Here is a 22176-nt window from a genome sequence, read left to right on the forward strand (position 1 = left end):
CAGGCATGAGCCACTGCGCCTGGCCCTCTGTATTTTTTTCTAGAGCCACACTCCTCTCACTTAAATGGTGTTATGCTCCAGGTGTCAGCGTTTCAACCGATTGTTATTATGATGATGATGTTTGAGATGGAATCTTTCTCTGTTGCCCACGCTGGAGTACACTGGCCCCATATCGGCTCACCACAACCTCTGCCTCCTGGGTTCAAAGCAATTATCTATCTTACCTCAGCCTCCTGAGTAGCTGGGATTACAGGCGCCATCACCACCACCCCCAGCTAATTTTTAGTAGAGACTGGATTTCACCATGTTGTCCAGGCTGTTCTCGAACTCCTAACCTTAAGTAATCTGCCTGCCTCGGCCTCTCAAAGTGCTGGGATTACAGGCGTGAGCCACCATGCCTGGTCCTCCTCATATTATTTTTGGTTATCACCATATCCTAGTGCAAAAACTACCACCGAAATAAGAAATAAGGAGATGTTACTGAGATACACCTAGATTTGTTTTTCAGGTACTGCATAATTTTTTGTGCAAGGTATAGGAAAAATTTATGGCTCATAAAGGAAATAAACATGTCACTCCCCTGCTTAAAGCTTTTCGGGCCATTCTAGGACTTCTCATGGACTTAAAATAAAATCTCAGCGTTGTGGGCCCTCCAGGCACAGGTGACCTGGTCTCGTGCTGCCCACCTCAGGCCTCTGTTACTGACTTTAGGGCAGCCACCCTGGCCGCCCCCCAGATCGCCTTGCTAGCTTTTGTGTCTTGGTCTCAGCATGTGCTGCTGTCTCTCACCTTCTCCCACCCTTCCTGCTCTTTCTGGCACAGATTCCTCTCATCCTTTAGGTCTCAGTTTCCGTTTATCTCTTCAGAGAAATCTTCCTAGACCATGCTAGCTAAAGGTGGACAGTGCCCTGTCATTTTCAGTAAATTTACTGTCATTTGTCATTTATTTAATATATTTGCATGTGTTTTGGCAAATAGTTATTTTAATACTTATAAAGCCCATTCACTTCTCAGAACACCATATGAGGGAGGTAATATTAGTATCCTCATTTTCCAGGTGAGGAAGTAGACACACAGAGGTAGTCCTTTCCCAGGGTCACAGAGATTGGAAGTGGTTTACCTGGATTCAAATTAATCAGGATGCTAATTTGATGCTGAAATAATCATGATACTGATTTGCCTTTCAATGTGGTGTGATCCTCCATCGAATACTGTAGCCATGGTTTTTCCCTTCACATTATCAATATGTTTTATTGGGTTTATTTAGTGCTGTGGATAGGATGTACATAAGATGTAAAATTCAGAAGACTGTTTTTTAGGGATGGGTTCTCACTGTGTCACTCAGGCTGGAGTGTGGTGATATGATCATAGCTGACTGGAGCATCGACCTCTTGGCTTCAGGGGCTTCAAGGGAGCCTCCCTCCTCAGCCTCCCAAGTAGCTGGGACTATAGGTGTGCATCCCCATGACTGGCTAATTTCTAAATCTTTTGTAGAAATGATTAAATTTCTAAACTTCTGTGTTGCTTAGGGTGGTTTGGAACTCCTGGGCTCAAGCGATCCTCCTGCCTTAGCCTCTCAAAAGCACTGGGATTACGGGGCTGAGCCACTCACTCCCCTGTAAGACCTTTTTTTTTTTTTTTTTTTTTTTTTTTTTTGTAACTATTATCTTCCACCTTTGCTTTGTTCTTCTGTGGCTAGATAACACTTAAGTTGCCAGGTAAAGGGTAAAAAAAAAAGAATAAAAGAAGATAACACTTGGTCCCCAACCTTCATCTCCCAGCTGTATTGTCCTTATCTTGTACCTTCTTCCTGCAGAAGCCTCTTAACAAAACTGATCCATCTCCAGTAACTTCTGGAGTCACCCTCTCCAGTCAAGCCATCCTACACAGAACTTTTTTTTTTTTTTTTTTTCAGGGTCTTGCCCTGTTGCCCAGGCTGGAGTGCGGTGGTGCAATTACAGCCCACTGGAGCCTCAACCCAGAGCTCAGGTGATCCTCCCACCTCAGCTCCCTGAGTAGCTGGGACCATAGGCCCATGCCACTGCTTCTAGCTCATTTTTTATTTTTTAAATTTTTTGTAGAAATGGGGTCCTACTGTGTTGCCCTGGTCATTCTGTAACTGCTGAGCTCAAGTAGTCCTGCTTCAGCCTCCTAAAGTGCTGGGACTATAGGCGTGAACCATGTGCCTAGACGCATGGAACTTCTTAACTAAAATAGTGTTAGCATCACGTCACTGGCCAGCTCAGGGACAAATGACAACTGCCTGTTGCCTATGACATTAAGTATAAATCTGAAGGCCAGCTGTCAGCTCTTTCCTAAGGCTCACCTGAATTTAGCTTCTGCTGCTTCCTAACGTGGATTTTCAGTTCTAGCCGGGCAGGTCTAGCCACCTGCCCCAGGTGCTCATTCCTGCCCCTGTGCTGCCTTTCCTCAGACTGTTGACTCAGGATGACTGCACTGGGGATGAGACAGGCTCCCTGTACCCAGGAAGTATACAGAAACAGTGCGATCCAGGAAGGTAAGGGAGGCCAGCAAGGCGAGTGACTGCCTGGGGCAGGGAAACAGGGGAAGGAAACTTCCGAAGTGGCCTTTTGGAATACACACATCCACAAACCACCCCTAAACAAAAAATAGATGTGCACAAGGCAAACACATTAGCTGACATTGATCTCTTTTATCACACAATACCCATTTTAGTTTTAAATAATATTTAGTCTTTGATTATCTTCTTTTTAATTTTACCTGTTGTTACCCTATCCCATAAACTTTAGTTTCCGAATCATAGCATGACTCCTCGAAAGCAGAAATCTATCTTCTGTTTCTCCATAACCTTTCCTGGGCACTTTGCTGAGCTTAGAATAATTGTGTAATAAACATTGGTTGGTTTCATTAATAAGGTTGCAGTAGATGGCAGGTGCCTTGTAGATCCACCTTTAACACCCATTGTCTTACCCACCTACTTTGAATGTAAGTTGCTTGTGAATTTAGGATTTCGTAGCTTCTGTATAAGCTTAAATGTCTAATCTTCCACTGTGCTAGAATTCTGGGTCTACCTTGTGTCATTTGATGCTTTATGCTTTGATATTTTGTTTCTGTGCATACTTTATGTAACCTAAGGCATATGTTAATCTGTTTGGGTCTAGAATTTTGAAAGCATTGTCCTTTAACTTAATGAGATAAAATTAATTTAGGGAATTATCAGTCTAAATGCTGTATTATTACAGACTAGGATGCGTATCAGCAGTGACTACCCAAAATCCTGACTTTAAACCCACGTCTTTCCTGAATAGGAAACTGGCTTGGGTGAAGAGATTACCTAGTTCTTCAGAGTTCAACAAACCTGTTTCTGTCAGTCAGTTCCAAACCCTTGTTGGTTTTCTCCATTGTTGAACAAGTTCATAAATTCTTCCTCTCAGGAGATGGTCTTTTGAGCACCACTAGGTTTTCTCTCTTAGACCTCTGCTTTTACCCATCCTTCTCTCTGAAAAAGAAGACATACACATTTGTTACGAGGTCGTTGCCTCCCAGCCACTACACCTCCCCACCACTTGTAGTCTTCCATGGCCCTCCCCTCCCTTCTCTGCTTGCCATGCTCAGTAAGCTCTGCCTCTGCATTTTCCTGGGTCCCCACGGCTCCCGTGCCAGTGCCCCTCTCTGCCCTCTGCGTGCCTGCCCACAGCTCTGGCTTTCCGTTGTGCACCCTGTGCTCAATTTCCCAAGCTCCACTCCGTTCCACATGGTGCCACCAAGATAACTTGCCCAGAACAGGTAGAGAACCAAGCTGCTTTTCTGCTCAGATGGTTTTCAGTGGCTCCTTAATGCGGGTCAAGCCGTGGTCCCGTCAAAGCCCTCAGTCCTTTCACAGTGTGGTCCCTGTCTAAATTTCCATCCTTGTCACTTACTTTCTGTCCCTATTTTACTCTTGTAGGCGATTTGGGCAGCGTGTTATTAAACATTCTGCTTCTGTTCTTCCCTTCTTGGGGAGGAACTTTTATATTCGATCTTCACAGGCTCTGCTTAAGTTCTGTTTTGTTCACAGAGCCTTTCAGAGTTTGTCTTATTTCTGTAGGACTTCGTTTCTAGCACTGTTTTGACACTTTGCACATTTTGCCCTAACCCATTATTTCTCTAGGTGCTCCCTGAGATGTTTCAGGTTAAAAACGGCTCATGGCTGGCTGCAGTGGCTCATGCCTGTAATCCCACACTTTGAGAGGCCGAGGCAAGCGGATCACAAGGTCAGGAGTTCGAGACCAGCCTGGACAACGTGGTGAAACCCCATCTCTACTAAAGATACAAAAATTAGCTGGGCGTGGTAGTGCGGGCCTCTAGTCCCAGCTACTTGGGAGTCTGAGGCAGGAGAATCTCTTGAACCCAGGAGGTGGAGGTTGCAGTGAGCCAAGATCGGCCACTATACCCCAGCTTGGTGACAGAGCGAGACTCTATCTAAAAAAAAAAAAAAAAAAAAACAAAAAAAAACTCCAAAAACCCGGCTCATGACATCTACGAGGTTTCATGAGTACAGGGCTTCTATCCCCATTGCCTTTACCCATAGGGTGCCATGGCAGATTAAAGGAACAGGGAGGAGAACACGCTGCTTAGCTTGGTTTACTCCAGGCTTCCTCAGACTTATTTACCATAGAAAAACTTTTTTTGTTACAAAATATGAACACTCAGTGCAGAATGCTTTGGAAGAATTCTGCCTTAAACGGGATGTCTTGGTAGCCTGTCTCCCATGCAGATTGAAAGCTCTTCGAAGGCAGCTACTAGGCTTGGCTCGTTTTTCCTGCCTGGACTTCCTTGTAGATATTTAATGTTTACTGAAGTCATATTGCATGATCAGGGATAGATATTTCTTTGGAGTCCTGAGGTATGAATATTACAAAGAAAAGCTGGTCTGCCACATGTTGTGACCGGTGCATATGTGGTAGGTACTCCATAAATGTGGAAGAATAATGAATAAATGCCAAGTGTCTGTGAAGTGGTACTGTGAAGAAGTTGTTTTTCTCAGTTGAGCTAGTTGGGGGTGTGTGTGCTAGTAACTGTGTGTGTGTGTGTGTGTGTGTGTGTGTGTGTGTGTGTGTTTAAATAACTCAGAAACAGGAAACTGGGCAAAAGCATCCTGGTTTTCCAGGGCTTTCCTCCAACTTTTAATCTTGTTTTAGCTTTTATATTATGCTGTAATTTAAGAAAACAACAATAAATCCAATCTTATTACAAAACATGATGCGGCCAGGTGCGGTGGCTCACGCCTGTAATCCTAGCACTTTGAGAGGACGAGGCAGGTGGCTCACGAGGTCAGGAGTTCAAGACCAGCCTGGCCAACATGCTGAAACCCTGTCTCTACTAAAAATACAAAAAATTAGCCGGGTGTGGTGGCGCTCCTGTAATTTCAGACTGAGGCAGAAGAATTGCTTGAACCGGGGAGGTATAGGTTGCAGCGAGCCGAGATCGCGCTGTTGTGCTCCAGCCTGGGCAACAGAGCAAGACTTCATCTCAAAAACAAAACATGATGCTAGATAAATTAATGATAGGTGATGATTGTATAGTATACTGTTATACAAAACATAACGTTTTAACATAAAGATTCTTATTGGACTTCAAATATCATTTAACCCATCAGTGGGATTCCCACACAGCTTTCCATGAGTGTGTGGCATGTGTTAAGCTGCCCCTCTATTAAGCTGCATCACCATTTCACTGGTAGTGATGTTGTGTTCGTGGAGCAGCCTTTGTTCTGAAAACCTTTTTTTAAATTGGGCATATTTGTACAGGCATGTTGTGCATGCACATAAACATTTATAAGCACCAAATAACATGGGCATGAATATTCACAGTATCCCTTCTTTTAGTTCCTACATGAGCTGCTTAATAGATTGAATGGAATTTAACCCTTTTCTCTCTTCCTGAAACAAGCCCATTCTGTTTCTTCATGTGGGAAGAATTTCATCCTTAGAAGAATGATTTGCATTTGGTTGAGGACTCATTCTGTTAATGACTAGGGTTCTAAGAGTCTTTTGAATTTTGTTTAAATTATTTTTTTCCCCTTTTATTTTTTTTCTTTTAGGCTCCCACCAGGAATGGAGACGCCATTGGATGTTTTGTCCAGGGCAGCATCTTTGGTGCATGCTGATGATGAAAAACGTAAGTCAGAAGTTTATTATAAAATAGCTTAAATGCTTTATTGATCCCTTGCTTCCTGCCCCATAAGAAAATGACGTGCTTCTCTACCTGGTTTTCTGGCTATTTGCTCTTAACTTTGGTGGTTTTCCTTAGAGACAACAGCTTGGCATCCTCATTTGTATTTTCAAGTACTAGAATCTGTAAGTCTTTTAACTGGCATTTAACTTTGAGATACTGGTTTCTTGCTTTTTTTTGAGATGGGGTCATGCTGTGTTGCCCAGGCTGGCGTCAAACTCCTGGACCCAAGTGTGGGTACTGGTATTTAAAATGTGTAAAATATTTAAAATAGCAGTTAAATACCAGTAGTTAAAATAGCAGTTAAATACCAGTAGTCCCAGTTACTTGGGAAGCTGAGGCACGAGAATCGTTTGAACCCAGGAGGCAGAGATTGCAGTGAGCCGTGATCGTGCCACTGCATTCCAGCCTGGGCGACAGAGCCAGACTCTGTCTCGAAAAGAAAGCCAGCTGGAAAAAAGTTGGGACTTCCCAGCACCAGTATCACCGATCACTGAAAGGAGAGGTTCCTCAAGCACAAGGAAGAACAGCAATCTTAAGTTGTATTTCTATTCAGTACCTTCCAGGGTTACCCTAGACACAGATTACATCAATGTCTCATGAGCAGTGGAATAAGTATTTTAAGTAAATTTATCCCTTCTAGGCCATCCAGATAAGTGAATATTGTGTTACTACAAAACCACCATTTTACTATTTATTTTAGCCCTACAGTGTACTAGTAAGAGATTTCTTTTATTCTCTACTAGTAGACATACTTCTGCAGGTATTATAGACTCAAGTCATAATAGGTACTATTCTCTTCAAAATGCTGAAGCAATAACATCCTCAAAAATGCCCAAGTTTTCAGTTCTCCAGAAACAAAGGAAAAGAGAATCATTTAGGTCACCTAGGTGAGTTGGGAAACTGATCTCAAGTACGGGAACATTTTTCTGTTTGTAATAAGAGGCCTATTCACAAGGCTTTTTTAAAGTGTTGAGGAGAATGTTAACTTCCCCTAAAGTCTAAGAACAATTTACAACAAAAGCTAAAATAGAATTAATGTAGGCAGAGAAAGCTGAGTCAGGCTGAACCAGCCCAAATAAGTCTTAAGAAATCAACTGAGCCGAGCGCGGTGGCTCAAGCCTGTAATCCCAGCACTTTGGGAAGCCGAGGTGGGTGGATCACAAGGTCAAGAGATCGAGACCATCCTGGTCAACAAGGTGAAACCCCGTCTCTACTAAAAATACAAAAAATTAGCTGGGCATGGTGGCGCGTGCCTGTAATCCCAGCTACTCAGGAGGCTGAGGCAGGAGAATTGCCTGAACCCAGGAGGCGGAGGTTGCGGTGAGCCGAGATCGCGCCATTGCACTCCAGCCTGGGTAACAAGAGCGAAACTCCGTCTCAAAAAAAAAAAAAAAAAAAAAAAAAATCAACTGAAAGACATGGAAACCTAATGTTCAACCTTGTCTATAAAGTATATGACTTTTCACACACATGATAATACATAATTAATGTATTAGGTAACAGAAAATACAGTGCCTGTTTTTTGAGCTCTGCATACTTGAGTGGTACACAGAACACAACAGTAAGAAAGGTCTCCCAAAAATGTTAATAATAATTGCAGGCATCTTTGGACTTTTTCAATGTAAAAAATGATCCTAAGAAGCTGAAGCCATGACACAGGGATTCTAGAATTGTCCCAGTCCATCCCTAGACCAACTGGAGTCATTAGAGTCAAAAGAATGTTCGGCTAAGCATGGTAGCTCACATCTGGAATGCCAGCATTTTGGGAGGCCAAGGCGGGTGGATTGCTTGAGGTCAGGAGTTTGAGACCAGCCTGGGCAACATGATAAAACCCCATCTCTACAAAAATAGAAAAATTAGCCAGGTGAGGTGGCACGCGCCTGTAATCCCAGCTACTCGGGAGGCTGAGGCAGGAGGATTACTTAAGCTGAGATCACGCTGCTGCACTCCAGTCTAGGCAACAGAGCAAGATCTGTCTCAAAAGGGGAATGTTCTTGGATAAAGTCTACAGTCTGTTCTCTGATTGTTAGAGCCTTACATGTGAATTTATTCTCATTCTGCAAAATACACTGGTGGGCTGTGTTCAACACACAAGGAAAGTAAGAGTTCCTGACTCCCTCAGCAGTATCAATTTCTCTGAAAACAGCTCTCCCAACCCATAGGCTGCAAAGGGAGTCTTGCATCTACATCACTGAGTGCGCTTGTCCCCGCTTCTATACATTTTACAGCCACAAGAGTCTGAATACAAGCATGTTCATGAGTCCCATGAAGGCAGGAACTGTCCCTTCTTTATCTTTCTACGCCCCTTATACATAAGGGTTGAATCATCACTCACTCAATTGGAAACTAGATAGGCCTCCAACTGGAACAGAATGATCAAAAGGAAAGAGAAAGAAGTCTTCACTTCTTTACCCACTCAAAGACACAAAGGGTCACCCTGAGGTCATTATTTGTATTTTTCATTGTATAAACAGTATTTTCTCTTACTGGTCCTAACTAAAGTTGGGCATTGTAAAAGAGAGAAATTGAAACTACTACCTTATATAAAAACTTCTAAACTAACTATGTCGGTGTTCAACAAAGTTTGCAAATAGCTGTTGAAGTCAGCCACTTCTCCAAGGTCCTCGCTGCTCCCTGCACTGGCACCAGCCTGCTCTACCCCTTTCTCTCCCTTCACCCCCAAGAACTCCTGAGCTAGATCCAAGCTGGTGGTTGGCCTGGGCACAATGTTCTCCTAATCATAGAAAAGTCATTGCATAGCTACCACATTTTAGGAGGGGCACTGCCAAGCCTGGGTAGGTGAGGAAGACAGCAATGAGCTCAGAAGACATCTCCAACACAGGATGGTTGACAGGGCTGAAGATAGGTGCTATCCAATGGTGGAAAGTCACATTTATTGCAATCTTACAGGAATAAAGGAGTTTTGTTGTTGTTCAGATAAAAAGCCTTTGATCTGAGCTGCCTCCTCTGAGCTCCAATTCCTCGGATTCCCACTTAACATTCTTGACCTGCAATTTTTTTGGTAAGGGATAATCATACCTTACCATCAGGTGGTTATATCCTCACAACAATCAAAAGGCAAGTAAGTGTGAATTATACAGGAGGTTGAAAAAACCTTACTAGCTACCTCACCCAATCACTGGCAGAATGATGATCTTGTGGGGGTGATGGTGAGAGGGTGAGAAGACACAGACGCATGGCAATATGGTTTGGTTATTTGTCTCCTCCAAATCTCATGTTAAAATGTGATCTCCAGTGTTAGAAGCAATGCCTAGTGGGAGGTGTCTGGGTCACGGGGGTGGATCCCTCATGAATGGCATAGTGATGAATGAGTTGTTCCAACTCTTATTAGTTCATTCAAGAGCTGGTTGTTTAAAAGAGCCTGGAACCTCTTCCTCTTTCTTGTTCCTCCTCTCACATGTGACATGCCTTCTCCATGTCACCTTCTGCCAGGAATAAAAGGTGTCTGAGGCCTCCCCAGAAGCCAAGCAGACACTGGTGCCATGCTTGTACAGCCTACAGCACCATGAGTCAATTAAACTTCTTTTCTTAATAAATCACCCAGTCTCAGGTATTCCTTTATAGCAGTGCGAATAGACCAACACACATGTTAATGCAGAAGGCTGGGGAAAGCCCTATCAGAAGCCAACAACGTGCCAGGAGAGAGGGCAAGGCAGCCCTAACCAGGAGTTGAAAGCGCATTAGTCAACTCAGTCTACACGACAGCCCATGAATCCTCATAAACACTTTGTAGGAAGGTATTGTTGCTCCATGTTACCAATGAGAAAATGGAGGCTTAGAAAAGGAAAACTCTAGCAGCCAGTAGAGAGGCAGACCTCAGATTTTAAGGACGTGCACTTGCTGTCTGCCAGTCCATGAAGGAGCTCACCTTCAAGAACTTACAATGTATAAAAGCTCAACCTATTTTTGTTGTTGTTGTTGGTAATGTTTTAGTGCTTAGAAAAAGAACTGTTCCTACTTGAAACAGTAATTCTTACAATATTGTTTAGCAGAGTAACCTTATCTTTGAACAAGAATATTTAAAAATAAATATACTTTTGGATGAGCAGGAAAATCTCTTTAAAATGTTGTGGAATAATCTTCCAATATCGTTCCTTTCATCCATCCCCCAAACTACACAAATGAACATTTTTTTCCTCTCAACATTTGTTCTTTCTCAGCTATGCAAAACATAATTTTTATGACAGTTTTCCATTATGACGTATACTGTACATTTCCAACGACATAAATGACCGTCAATGATTACTTCCATCTCTAGTTCTCTACTGGTCAATTAGTGTATCAACTAACACACGTTTATCTCAACGATCTGAGACCCATAAGGAGTATCTTCAGTACAGATCACTGGCAGTAGCCTGCGAAGGAAAGAATGACCTACAGTTAACAGTTCAAGCTCTAGCATACAAAGTTAAGATACCAATTAAGGCAAGTCGAGGTGGCTCATACCTGTAATCCCAGCATTTCGGGAGGCTGAGGCTGGTGGATAACCTGAGGTCAGGAGTTCGAGACCATCCTGGCCAACATGGTAAAACCCCGTGTCTACTAAAAATACAAAAAAAAAAAAAAATTAGCTGGGCGTGGTGGCAGGCACCTGTAACCCCAGCTACTTGGGAGCCTGAGGCAAGAGAATCACTTGAACCTGGGCTAATTTTTTATATTTTAGTAGAGAGGGGGTTTTACCATGTTGCTGAGTCTGGTCTCAAACTCCTGAGCTCAGGCAGTTTACCTACCTTGGCCTTCCAAAGTGCTACGTTTATAGGAGTGAGCCACTGTGCCAGCCTCCAGCTATTTTTTGAATAGGGTAAATTGATGAAAATGGGAGGGTAAGGTGCTTGATTGCAGTGTTTACAAAATGGTTATCTTCAGTAATTTTTTTCTCATATCTTCTAATTCTAAGGTCTAATTGCATCTGCTGACTTCCTTACTTAGATTAAAATAAATTAAAATTAGGCCGGGCGCGGTGGCTCAAGCCTGTAATCCCAGCACTTTGGGAGGCTGAGGCGGGTGGATCACGAGGTCGAGAGATCGAGACCATCCTGGTCAACATGGTAAAACCCCGTCTCTACTAAAAATACAAAAAATTAGCTGGGCATGGTGGCGCGTGCCTGTAATCCCAGCTACTCAGGAGGCTGAGGCAGGAGAATTGCCTGAACCCAGGAGGCGGAGGTTGCGGTGAGCCGAGATTGCGCCATTGCACTCCAGCCTGGGTAACGAGCGAAACTCCGTCTCAAAAAAAAAAATAAATAAATAAATAAATTTAAATTAAAACTTTTTTCTTGAGGGTTTTGGTGGAGGGGATAGTCCTTTTGAATGAATATGCAGATGATCAGAAAGGCTAGATGGGGCTGGTATAAGTGATATGGCAAGGACAGCAGCTTTTGCAGGGGTTGCGTTTGCATCTGCTCCAAGAAATTCACTAACTCCTTGTTAGGAGGTGATCATTGAAGGTTGACTAATTGATGAAGCAAATTACCATAATTCTTTCAAGTAAGCATTCCTAAGCTTTTATTATTATGGGGACATATGACCCCATTGTATGGAATACGTTTATATTTCTAGGTTGTAGTCTATATTTGCCTTAAAAGGAGGAAAGCAGACCGGATCAGATTAATGGTAACATAATGTTCAGTTGCACTCGTATTCTTTGATTGATTTCTTTCCTCAAGATAATGATGACTTCTGGTCGGCTTTTGCATCAGTCAAGTAAACCTCTTACAGAGTTTGCTCTTGTGACTGCATCAGCTGGGCCCATTCCTGGTTTTTTCTCTCTTTCTCTCTTTTCCCTCAGCATCTAATGACTATTTTCCATTATGACACATACTGTACATTTCCAACGACATAAATGACCTTCAATGATTATTTCCATCTCTAGTTCATTGAAGGTCATTTATGTCGTTGTGGCTTTCGAATGTTGTTGCCTGTGGCACACAGTAAAAAAGCATTTTAGAGCCGGCGCGGTGGCTCAAGCCTGTAATCCCAGCACTTTGGGGAGGCCAAAGTGGGTGGATCCTGAGGTCAGGAGTTCGAGATCAGCCTGACCAGCATGGTGAAACCCCATCTCTACTAAAAATACAAAAATTAGTCAGGCATAGTGGCGCACGCATGCTTGTAATCCCAGCTCCTCATGAGGCTGAGGCAGGAGAGTTGCTTGAACCTGAGAGGCAGAGGTTGCAGTGAGCCAGTCGTGCTGCTGCACTCCAGCCTGGGCGACAGAGCCAGACTCTGTCTCCAAAAAAAAAAAATAAAGAAGTTGAGTCATGACTCCTTACATTGATTTTAGGATCCACTAATGCATTGGAACCCACAGTTTGAGAAAACATGATTTGGTTTACATCACCTTCGTCAGATAAACCTTACTCCTGACTCCTCTGTTGTATGTACTGGGAAGATCTGACTGCCATGCGGGCCATGAAAATCAGAGGAACCGGGAATATTCAGACATGCCAGAATAGATCAGCGTCCACAAGGCAGACTTGATTGAGGCGTGGTATAGCAAAGGGGCAGACATGCCCAGAGCACAGGAGGGAGATAAATAGATTTTTACCAAAGGGAATGACCATTTTCTGGAGTACTGACTCTAAAACCCAAGAATAATACAGGGTTAAAATAGGGAGGAAGTGTCTCTAATGGTTACATTTGCTTGTGATAAGAGTGGAGTGCTCTGGTCCCTTGGGAAGAGAACAGCATACTGATCTCTTTCCTGCCCATTCCCCTTGGAGTCTTGGTGTTGAGTCTGGTTTTCCCTTAGTGAGGGAAAGAGCTCTGGACTCTTGCTTTCTAGCAACTGTGTGTGCAGCTATGGGAGAATTTCATCGGGAGGGCACAGGCAGGAAGTGCAGTTGTTTTGTTGTCTGTATCTGTTTCTCTGCGTATTTCAAGGACTCCTGGTTTTGTAAAGTTGCACTTTAGAAAAGTTAGGTCTAAAACAATGCTCAATATAATATGGCCTTTGGATCCTTTTTCTGCCAACTCTTCTGTAGTGCTCATTAAGTACTTCTTTCTGTGATCATTTCTGAAAATTTGGAGGCTTATCTGATCACTGTATCAGTGATTTTCAGATCCTAAAATACCGGAGGGGTGTGCCGTGCATTTTCATTCGTAAGAGTGGCTCATAGTTATCTGCGATCCTCAGGGAGGAGATGGGGTACCTGCAGGCATTCTGACAAAGCCTTCCCAGGTGCGTCTGACATCAGGCCCCTTTCCCGACATGAGAGCTCTGGAGCTGAATCTTGAAGTGTGATTTTTCTAGTCATGAGAAGCTATAGTTCTTTGGCTATCACATGTCCTTTAACCAGATTCACAGTTCTTTGTATCTCCCCCTATTTCCTTCATCATGCACACATTCTCTCTGTCTTTCCATACAGGTGCTATATATATACATAGGTATGTATGCATATTTGCGTATTATTTTTCCTGAGATACAGGAGAGTAAGTGGGCAGTATCATGCCTCCTTACTGCTAAAGAATTTGGTGTGCATTTCTTAAGAATGAGAACATTCCCTTACATAAGTACAATGTGATTATCTTTATTATGTTGCTTGAAAAAATAAAACATAAAAATGGGCATGACCCTTATGCTTGTAGTTTCTGTATAACTTCGTAACTAGAATACATATTTATAAATTAAAAATAGCCAATAAAAGCTAGCCATGACACAATAGATGAAGATCTGCTGTGCCCAAGCCTCTGTTCCACGAGTGTGGCTTCTGCTGCCAGCCTGCTGGATTTGATTCTGCAGTGTTACATACCTATCATGCTACTTGTTCTTAACACAATTTCCCCACCACTTTCATCTTTCAAACTCCTGTAAAACTTTTCATTATACAGATTGTGGTGAAATAATTTGACTAGTTCTTAGTGTAAATGCCTCAGTTTCATATTAGGTTTATCTCTGTCCTTTTTTTTTTTTTTGAAACGGTGCCTCACTCTTGCCCAGGCTGGAGTGCAGTGGAGTGATCTTGGCTTTCTACAACCTCTGCCTCCCAGATTCAGGTGGTTCTCCTGACTCAGCCTCCCCAGTAGCTGGGATTACAGGCACCCGCCACCACACCCAGCTAATTTTTGTATTTTTAGTAGAGGCGGGGTTTCGCCATGTTGGCCAGGCTGGTCTCGGACTCCTGACCTCAAATGATCCACCTGCCTTGGCCTCCCAAAGTGCTGGGATTATAGGTGTGAGCCACTGTGCCTGACCTCTTTTTTTCATTCGATAAAATAAATAAACAAATAAAATACAAATATAGTCACTGAAATCATACGGCAATATTTGGTGACATGATAGCCATCTGATTCAGAGGATGCTTATGTCAATTTTAAAAAAGATTCTCCATGAAATAATGAAAGTAAAAATTTCTCATGAACTCCTGAGCATTTGTCTGGGGACCTCAAATTAAGGATTATGCTATCATCTCATTCAGTTCTCAGAACACCCTTGTTAAATAGATATTATAATTGGTCCCATTTTATAGCTAAGGAAACTGAGGTTGATACAGCTTCTGTAATTTTCCCATAAACACTTGGATGGTAGTGGCAGTGATGAGAATTGAGCTAAAGCAACCTGACTATGAAGCCTAAGCCTGTAATACTCTGCTGTCTGTCCAGAGGATGGGAAAGACTTTTCTGCTGATTATAAACAAACAAAAAAAAACAAAAAAGCCAAAATCAAACTCCTGTATACTACCTCCACTAATATATTAGTAAAGGCATTTTCATTTGGAAAAGGCTTCCTAGCCAGTGAAATGGCATTTCTAAAATATTGACTAGCTGTAACCTGCTGCACATTCAGGATGTGTGGTAGCACTTGCCGGGGGACTGTCATTAATCCCCTTTTCATGGCTCTGCCCTCTTGTGTTTGCCATGGCTCAGGTGTATGCTGCCACAGGACTCCCCTTCATATGTGTGGAGTTTTCTTTCCCAGTAAGTACCTCAGCTAACTCAAGGAAAGGAAGCTGGTTCAGGTGATAAGGGCTGCTTCACCAGGTAACAAAATCCCTCTTTGCCAAAGTGTTTAATTAGAGACAAGAAAACCATCGTTCAGAGGCAACATAGAAGGGATTGTCATGGAGAGGGTGGCCAGGCTTGAAGGATGACCTAAGATGTTCTGAGTCTATATCATACCCTTGCCTGTTGAGGGGGAGAATCTTGTTTCCTTCTGCTTTGTATTCCAAGCGTCTACCATTTGGTGCAAATGGTGGGCATTCAGTAAACATTTATTGGTAATGAAGTAGGCACTGGAGTGAAAGACTCATGTCTAAGGAATTAATTTATTAAACACTAGCAGCCAGGCACCATGGCTCACACCTGTAATCTCAGCACTTTGGGAGGCTGAGGCAGGCGGATCATGAGGTCAGGAGTTCAAGACCAGCCTGACCAACATGGTGAAACCCCGTCTCTACTAAAAATACAAAAATTAGCTGGACGTGGTGGTGCACGCCTATAATCCCAGCTACTCAGGAGGCTGAGGCAGGAGAATAGCTTGAACCCAGGAGGTAGAAGATGCAGTGTGCAGTGAGCCAAGATCGTGCCACTGTACTCCAGCCTGGGTGACAGAGCAAGACTCGGTCTCAAAAACAAAAAACAAAAAGCACTAGTAGAAATGACTTGTAATGATCACTGTTACTGCTAACAATGTGGAGATTCCAAGGAATACTAATTCTATTTGATAATACTTTGTAGTTTACAAAACATTTTCATTTTTTTCTTTCTTTTTTTTTTTTTTTTTTTGAGACAGAGTCTTGCTCTGTTGCCAGTCTGTAGCGCAGTGGCACGATCTCGGTTCACTGCAACCTCTGCCCCTCTGGGATCAAGTGATCCTCCCACCTCAGCCTCCCGAGTAGCTGTGACCACAGGTGCATACCACCACACCCCACTAATTTTTTTGTATTTTTGATAGATACAGGGTCTTGCTATGTCACCCAGGTTGGTCTCAAACTCCTGAGCTCAAGCAATCCACCTGCCTCAGCCTCCCAAAGTGCTGGGATTACAGGAGTGAGCCCTCGCACCCGGCCTAATTTCATTTACTTCTTATAGCAAGTGCCTTTGCAATAGGCCAGGTCGGGGAGGTATCAGAGAAAAAAATTAAGAGAAGAAAAATTAGGAGAAGTTAGATGCCTAATTCAAGATTAAAGTAAACCCCGCCGCCCCCCGCCACAAAATCAAACCACCCAAACCAAACCTCTGTCTTCTTTCCTTCTTTGGTGCTGGGGCACTGAATTGTGCATTGCTGCTGTGATCATCAGAACGTTAATTCCCAGGTGAGTGTCAGCAGCTGTGGACAGTGCGGAGTACTTCAGGCACCATAGGGGAGCACACTCCTCCTCTGACTGGCCCATGTTCCTAAGCTCCCCTTGGTTTTAAAATAAACACTGATGTTACTGTTTTTTCCAAGGTTGGAGCTTTCAGTTACTTCCTTTTTGTGAACAATGGCATCAAAAATATCATCTCCCAGTAGTCTATTTAATTCAAAAAGCTTCATAAAACATCAGGTAGGTTCGTGTTAGGTGCTTATTTAGGACATTCTCCAGATGTGGGCATCCAGGGCTAGACATCTGGCATTTAATCAGAAGGGCTGCCCTCCAGAGACAGCTACTGCCAGTGTCTCTGCTATTTTTATAGTTTTATATCAGATCAAATTAGCATAATAAATGTTAGAAATGGAAATCTGCTGGCGAAGATAACATGCCTTGTTAATTAGCATAATGGATGCTGAAAATACATTCTTCCACTGAATAGCTCTTTAGACACTTGAGGAGGGTAGCTTTAAATGAATGTTTCACAATCCTTAGAGATCTATATTTTCCTTTAATACACATAAAAGTGTTACAGATATTAATGTCATGTGCAATTCAGTTTAACATATCAGAGTCAAGAATTTTTGGATGAAGTACTTGGTTATTTTTTTTTCTTCATCTGATGCACTTCTCCCTCCCCTTCATCTCTTCTCTCTGCGTCTTGAGTGTCACTGCCCCAGTCAGTATCTGGTATGAACATCCCCGCCCTATCGACCGTCCTGTGTTGGAGGTGTCTTCTGAGCTCATTGCTGTCTTCTCCACCTACCCAGGCTTGGCAGTGCCCCTCCTAGAATGTGGTACCTAAGTAATGATTTTTCTATGTGATCTGGAGAATTAGGAGGACATTGTACCTGGCACTACCACCAGCTTGGATTTGGCTCAGAAATTCTTTGGGGTGAAGGGAGAGAAGGGGGTGAGGTGGGCTGGTGCCAGGGTAGGGAGCAGCCACTGTAAGACTGCAGGGAGAAGAAAAGACAGAAGGCCTGTAACTGCTTTCCAAGGGGTACCCACCACTCAGCTCCGGCTGCTGCTGTCTGTGAGCTGATTGTGCCTGTCATTTCCAGGCACCACGTTGGGAGCTTGAAATCAGCCATGGTGAGAGTATTTACACTATGGTAAATGCTATACATTTATAGCAGGGGCTTTTGTTTTTCCTCTATAGAGAGCCAGTTGTTAACATTTACCAGCACACCAGTGGCTCCAGCTAATGGGTTTTCCATAGGAATGCGGGGCTGAGTTTGTCAACTTTTGTGATTACTCAAGACACATTGGAAATCTGGATTTTTTATGTAAGACTTCCAGATTTTTAAAATTCCATGTGAGTGAGACAATAGTCTTCTTGCCAGGATTGGTCAGGTGAGTATCTATCTAGTATGTACTTCTTGGTCTAGTCTCAATACTTGTATCAGTAAAACCTAAAATAACAGTAGATTAAAAAAAAACAACCTCTATCAGCTACTCTCCCTCTCTCACCATACTTGTGAATTACTGTAGCAATTCTGTAATAGCTGAAAAGGTGGGATATAACATGACACCATCTTGTACATCTGTCATTATATCACTGTGGAAATTAGATATAGGTCTAATTTTTTTCCATTTAGGTTTTCTGTTGTTAAAAGACAAAGGCCACATATTTTCTTTATATTCTTTTGCTTTCTTAAAGATTTATGTTACACATTTATGAAATACTTGTTGACTTGGCATCTGATATACATGTAATATGTAGAAGCAATAGATATGGGGTTTATACTTTTATAGAAACCAAATCAAGCTTGAAAAATCAAACTTAAATCCTTAGTGGCTTTAGATTTTTTGTAACTGCCTTTTTATTGGATCAAACTGTTGATTCCTTGTAAATGAAATGAATAAATCTTTACATTTGAAATCTGGTGAAGTACCATTTGTTCTTCTATGACTGCCGATTTCTTCAAACCTTACATATATGTGGTTTTTTCTCTCTTTGGAAAATGCTGCTTAAATGTCTTTTCTTTTGTGGACTTACCTTGTTTAGATGGCAGTTGCTTTTAAAATGAATTCAAGAGGCCAAAAGTCTGTTCTGTTCATGAGCAAGCGGGATTAAGAGGAATATTTTTTCAGTTCTCTAGCAAAGTACTAGTTTAGGGTGCTTTGAATAAAGCATTTTAAGTTAGAAAAAAAATATTCAGGAGGCCAGGCAGGACAGCTCACACCTGTAATCCCAGCACTTTGTGAGGCCGAGGTGGGTGGATTATGAGGTCAAGAGATTGAGACCATCCCGGCCAACATGATGAAACCCTTTCTCTACTAAAAATACAAAAATTAGCTGGACTTGGTGGTGGGTACCTGTAATCCCAGCTACTTGGGAGGCTGAGGCAGGAGAATGGTTTGAACCTGGGAGGTGGAGGTTGCAGTGAGCCGAGATTGTGCCACTGCACTGCAGCCTGGCAGCAGGGAGAGACTCTGTCTCAAAAAGAAAAAAATATTCAGGAGGACAAACTGGATATTTAGATGAAAATGGCAGACCGAATATGCATTATCTTCCCTCTTGTCAAAAATCTTTTAAAATAACAAAAGGTAAATACTTTAAACCATCTGCAAGAGTACTGGAAAATTGGAAAGGATGCCTACCTCTGGTAAACTAAAAGTTATGAAGAATTCTTGAAAGACTGAAAACAGATGGAATTATATTGACAAAAGGAAAACAAAAGCAAAACAATTGTAACTCAAAACACAGGTGCAAAAGAAAAGGGGGAATTTAAAGCTGAGTTTACAGTGACTAACAACCACCAACAGGAAGGGGCTCTACAGTAACATTTAGGAAATCAAAGCATTATATTTACACAATGGTCTCTGACTAAAAACTGAGAACTGTGTCTGGGGAGGGATCCTTGAGTGAGGATAGGGGCCTGAGAGAGAAGCTGAGCAGAGCGTCAGATCCCTGTGGGCTCCAGCAATAACAAGGGTCCTGGGAAGGAAATGTGGGCTCTCTAGCAGGCAGTGTCTGTGAATGTCCTTCACCACTGGAGGAGAGACTGTTTGGCAGGTTTGGTGTTTGTCTGTCACTCTGCCTCCCTGCTGTTCACTTGTATACCTTAAAGCAAAGCCCATCATTGGACACTTTCTGCCCTCTTACACAGAGCCTGCAGGTAGCTGGCCTTCCCCAGAAGAGCATTAATACCAGACAGGAAGCCTGCAGTGGTGTCCCCTGTTGATTGGCCCAGTCTTTTATTCCAAAGTGTGAATGCACATCAAAGGATCACCAGACATTTGAGGAGAATAAATAGTATGAAAGAAAAGGCCCAGAGTATGTTTGGGGAACGTAACAGAAAGCTAAAAACACGTTAATGGGTATCTTCAAAGAGATTTGAGCTACTGTATAATAAATCTAAGTAGCCTGCTGTGAAAAAAGATCATTTAGAACAACAAAGTTCATGGACATTAAAAATGTGGTGATTGAAATTAAAAGGTTAATCAGGTCAGCTTGAGAAGCATGGAGAGAATTAAAGACAAAATTAGTGATCTGGAAGATAGGCAGCAAAACATTGCAGAACAGAGATCAAAAAGTCAGAGATGGGAGGTAGGACAAGGAAAGGAACAGTCATGGAGATCAATTCCAGAGTCTTAACATGCGTCAGATGCATATTCTGGTGGGCTGAAGCCAGGAAATAGTGAGAAAAGATGCATTGATTAGAAAATTGAGAAGTAGGCTGGGCGCGGTGGCTCAAGCCTGTAATCCCAACACTTTGGGAGGCCAAGGCGGGTGGATCACGAGGTCAAGAGATCGAGACCATTCTGGTCAACGTGGTGAAACCCCGTCTCTACTAAAAATACAAAATATTAGCTGGGCATGGTGGTGCGTGCCTGTAATCTCAGCTATTCAGGAGGCTGAGGCAGGAGAATTGCCTGAACCCAGGAGGCGGAGGTTGCGGTGAGCCGAGATCGTGCCACTGCACTCCAGCCTGGGTAACAAGAGCGAAACTCTGTCTCAAAAAAAAAAGAAAATTGAGAAGTAAATGAGCCAAATGAATGCCCTCCACTACAACAAGACAAACCCAAAACAGAAAGAAGAAAACTTTTTTCCTCTGTTTTCAGTTAAGAACATTTTTTCACTGTACTGAAAGTTTGTATTTTTTGACCAGTATCTCAATCCTTCCAAAAGAAAAAAAACTGATCTCTACTTTTATCTTTTATTTTTTTTTTTTTGAGACTGAGTCTCATGTAGTCCGCAGGCAATAAATGGCATGATCTCTGCTCACTGCAACCTCTGGCTCCCGGGTTCAAGTGATTCTCCTGCCTCAGCCTCCTGAGTAACTGGGATTACAGGCATCCACCATCATGCCTGGCTAATTTTTGTATTTTTGTAGAGATGAAGTTTCACCATGTTGACCAGGCTGGTCTTGAACTCCTGACCTCAGGTGATCTGCCTGCCTTGGCCTCCCAAAGTGCTGGGATTACAAGTGTGAGCCACTGCACCTGGCCTACTTTTATTTATAAATGAATATCAATAAACCTAAAAAAAAACCCAAAAACTGTTTTCTAAAATAAAACAATAAAACCTTTAGTGGATTCATTAAGAAAAAGAAGAAAACACGTAATTACAGAACATCGAAAACAAGAAAAGGGACATTACTGTGTATATAGGTGAGATTACTGTGCAAATATATGCACATGTAACCAAAAAATGGAAAATATAGAATAATTCTGTTTAAATCAGGAAGAAGTTGAAAACCTTAAATTGGTCAATAATTATGGTAAAAATTTAATAAGTAGTCAGAGACGTAAGGCCCATGTGGTTTTATAGGTGAATTTTACCAATCTTCAAGAAACAGATTTATCTATGTTATGTGACTATTTTATAGTATAGAGCACTTTCTAATTCCTTCTGTGAGACTAATACAACATGATAGTAAAGCCAAATAAAACACAAAAGTATATGTACATAAAATCAAGTACATAGATATGAGAGCACAAAATTAAGTTAAAAAATTTCAGGCTGGTTATAATTGAAAGAGTAACATATCCCATGTCCAAGTAAGTCATTTGCATTACATGAATGCAAGGATGATTCAATAATAGTTAACTTTTGTAATGTAAATTATATTACTTTAGTAGATTAAAGGAAAATCATATAATCATGATGGATGTCTAAAAAAATATTTCATGAAATTCAGCACCTATTGGTGATAAAAACTCTTAGTAAGATGTAAATCAAAAGAAACTGTCTTTAATTGATAAAATATATCTTCTAGGAACTTACAATGAATATGTCTAATGGTGAAACATTAAGTTAGGAGCAAGACACAACTCAAGTAGCATTGAACTTGAGGTTCTAGCTAGTGACTTTTCATAAAAAAATATAAAAACTGAAAAGATATAAGAAAAGCTATGATTTTCAGATGTTGTAATAGTTTACCAGAAAATCATAACAATAAATGGGGGGAAAACTTTCTAGGAATAATAAGAGACTTAAGTAAGGCAGCTGGTTATAACAATGGTATATAAAAATCAGTATTATCTCTGTTCACTTGCAATAACCAGTTAGAAATTATCTCAAAAATCTCAGGGCTGGGTGCAGTGCCTCACTCTGCTTGTAGTATCAGCACTGTAGGAGGCTGAGGTGGGGAGGATTGCTTGAAGCTAGGTGTATGAGATCAGCCTGATTAACATAGCAATACCCACATCTCTTAAAAAA

General features: G+C 42.0%; 1 protein-coding gene across 2 annotated transcripts in view; it reads left to right on the forward strand.

Annotated features, from left to right (window-relative positions):
• VGLL4 (vestigial like family member 4) overlaps nt 1-22176 on the forward strand; it is a 166237-nt gene that overhangs the window by 11986 nt on the left and 132075 nt on the right. For both annotated transcript variants that reach the window (XM_003927051.4, XM_039478541.2), the window contains exon 2: nt 6065-6141. In XM_003927051.4, coding sequence (XP_003927100.1) covers nt 6078-6141 — 64 coding nt within the window. In that variant the 5' untranslated portion in view covers nt 6065-6077. The remainder of the gene's footprint in view (nt 1-6064; nt 6142-22176) is intronic.

This window comes from Saimiri boliviensis, chromosome 8 (assembly GCF_048565385.1).
Source record: "Saimiri boliviensis isolate mSaiBol1 chromosome 8, mSaiBol1.pri, whole genome shotgun sequence".
NCBI classification, from domain to species: domain Eukaryota; kingdom Metazoa; phylum Chordata; class Mammalia; order Primates; family Cebidae; genus Saimiri; species Saimiri boliviensis.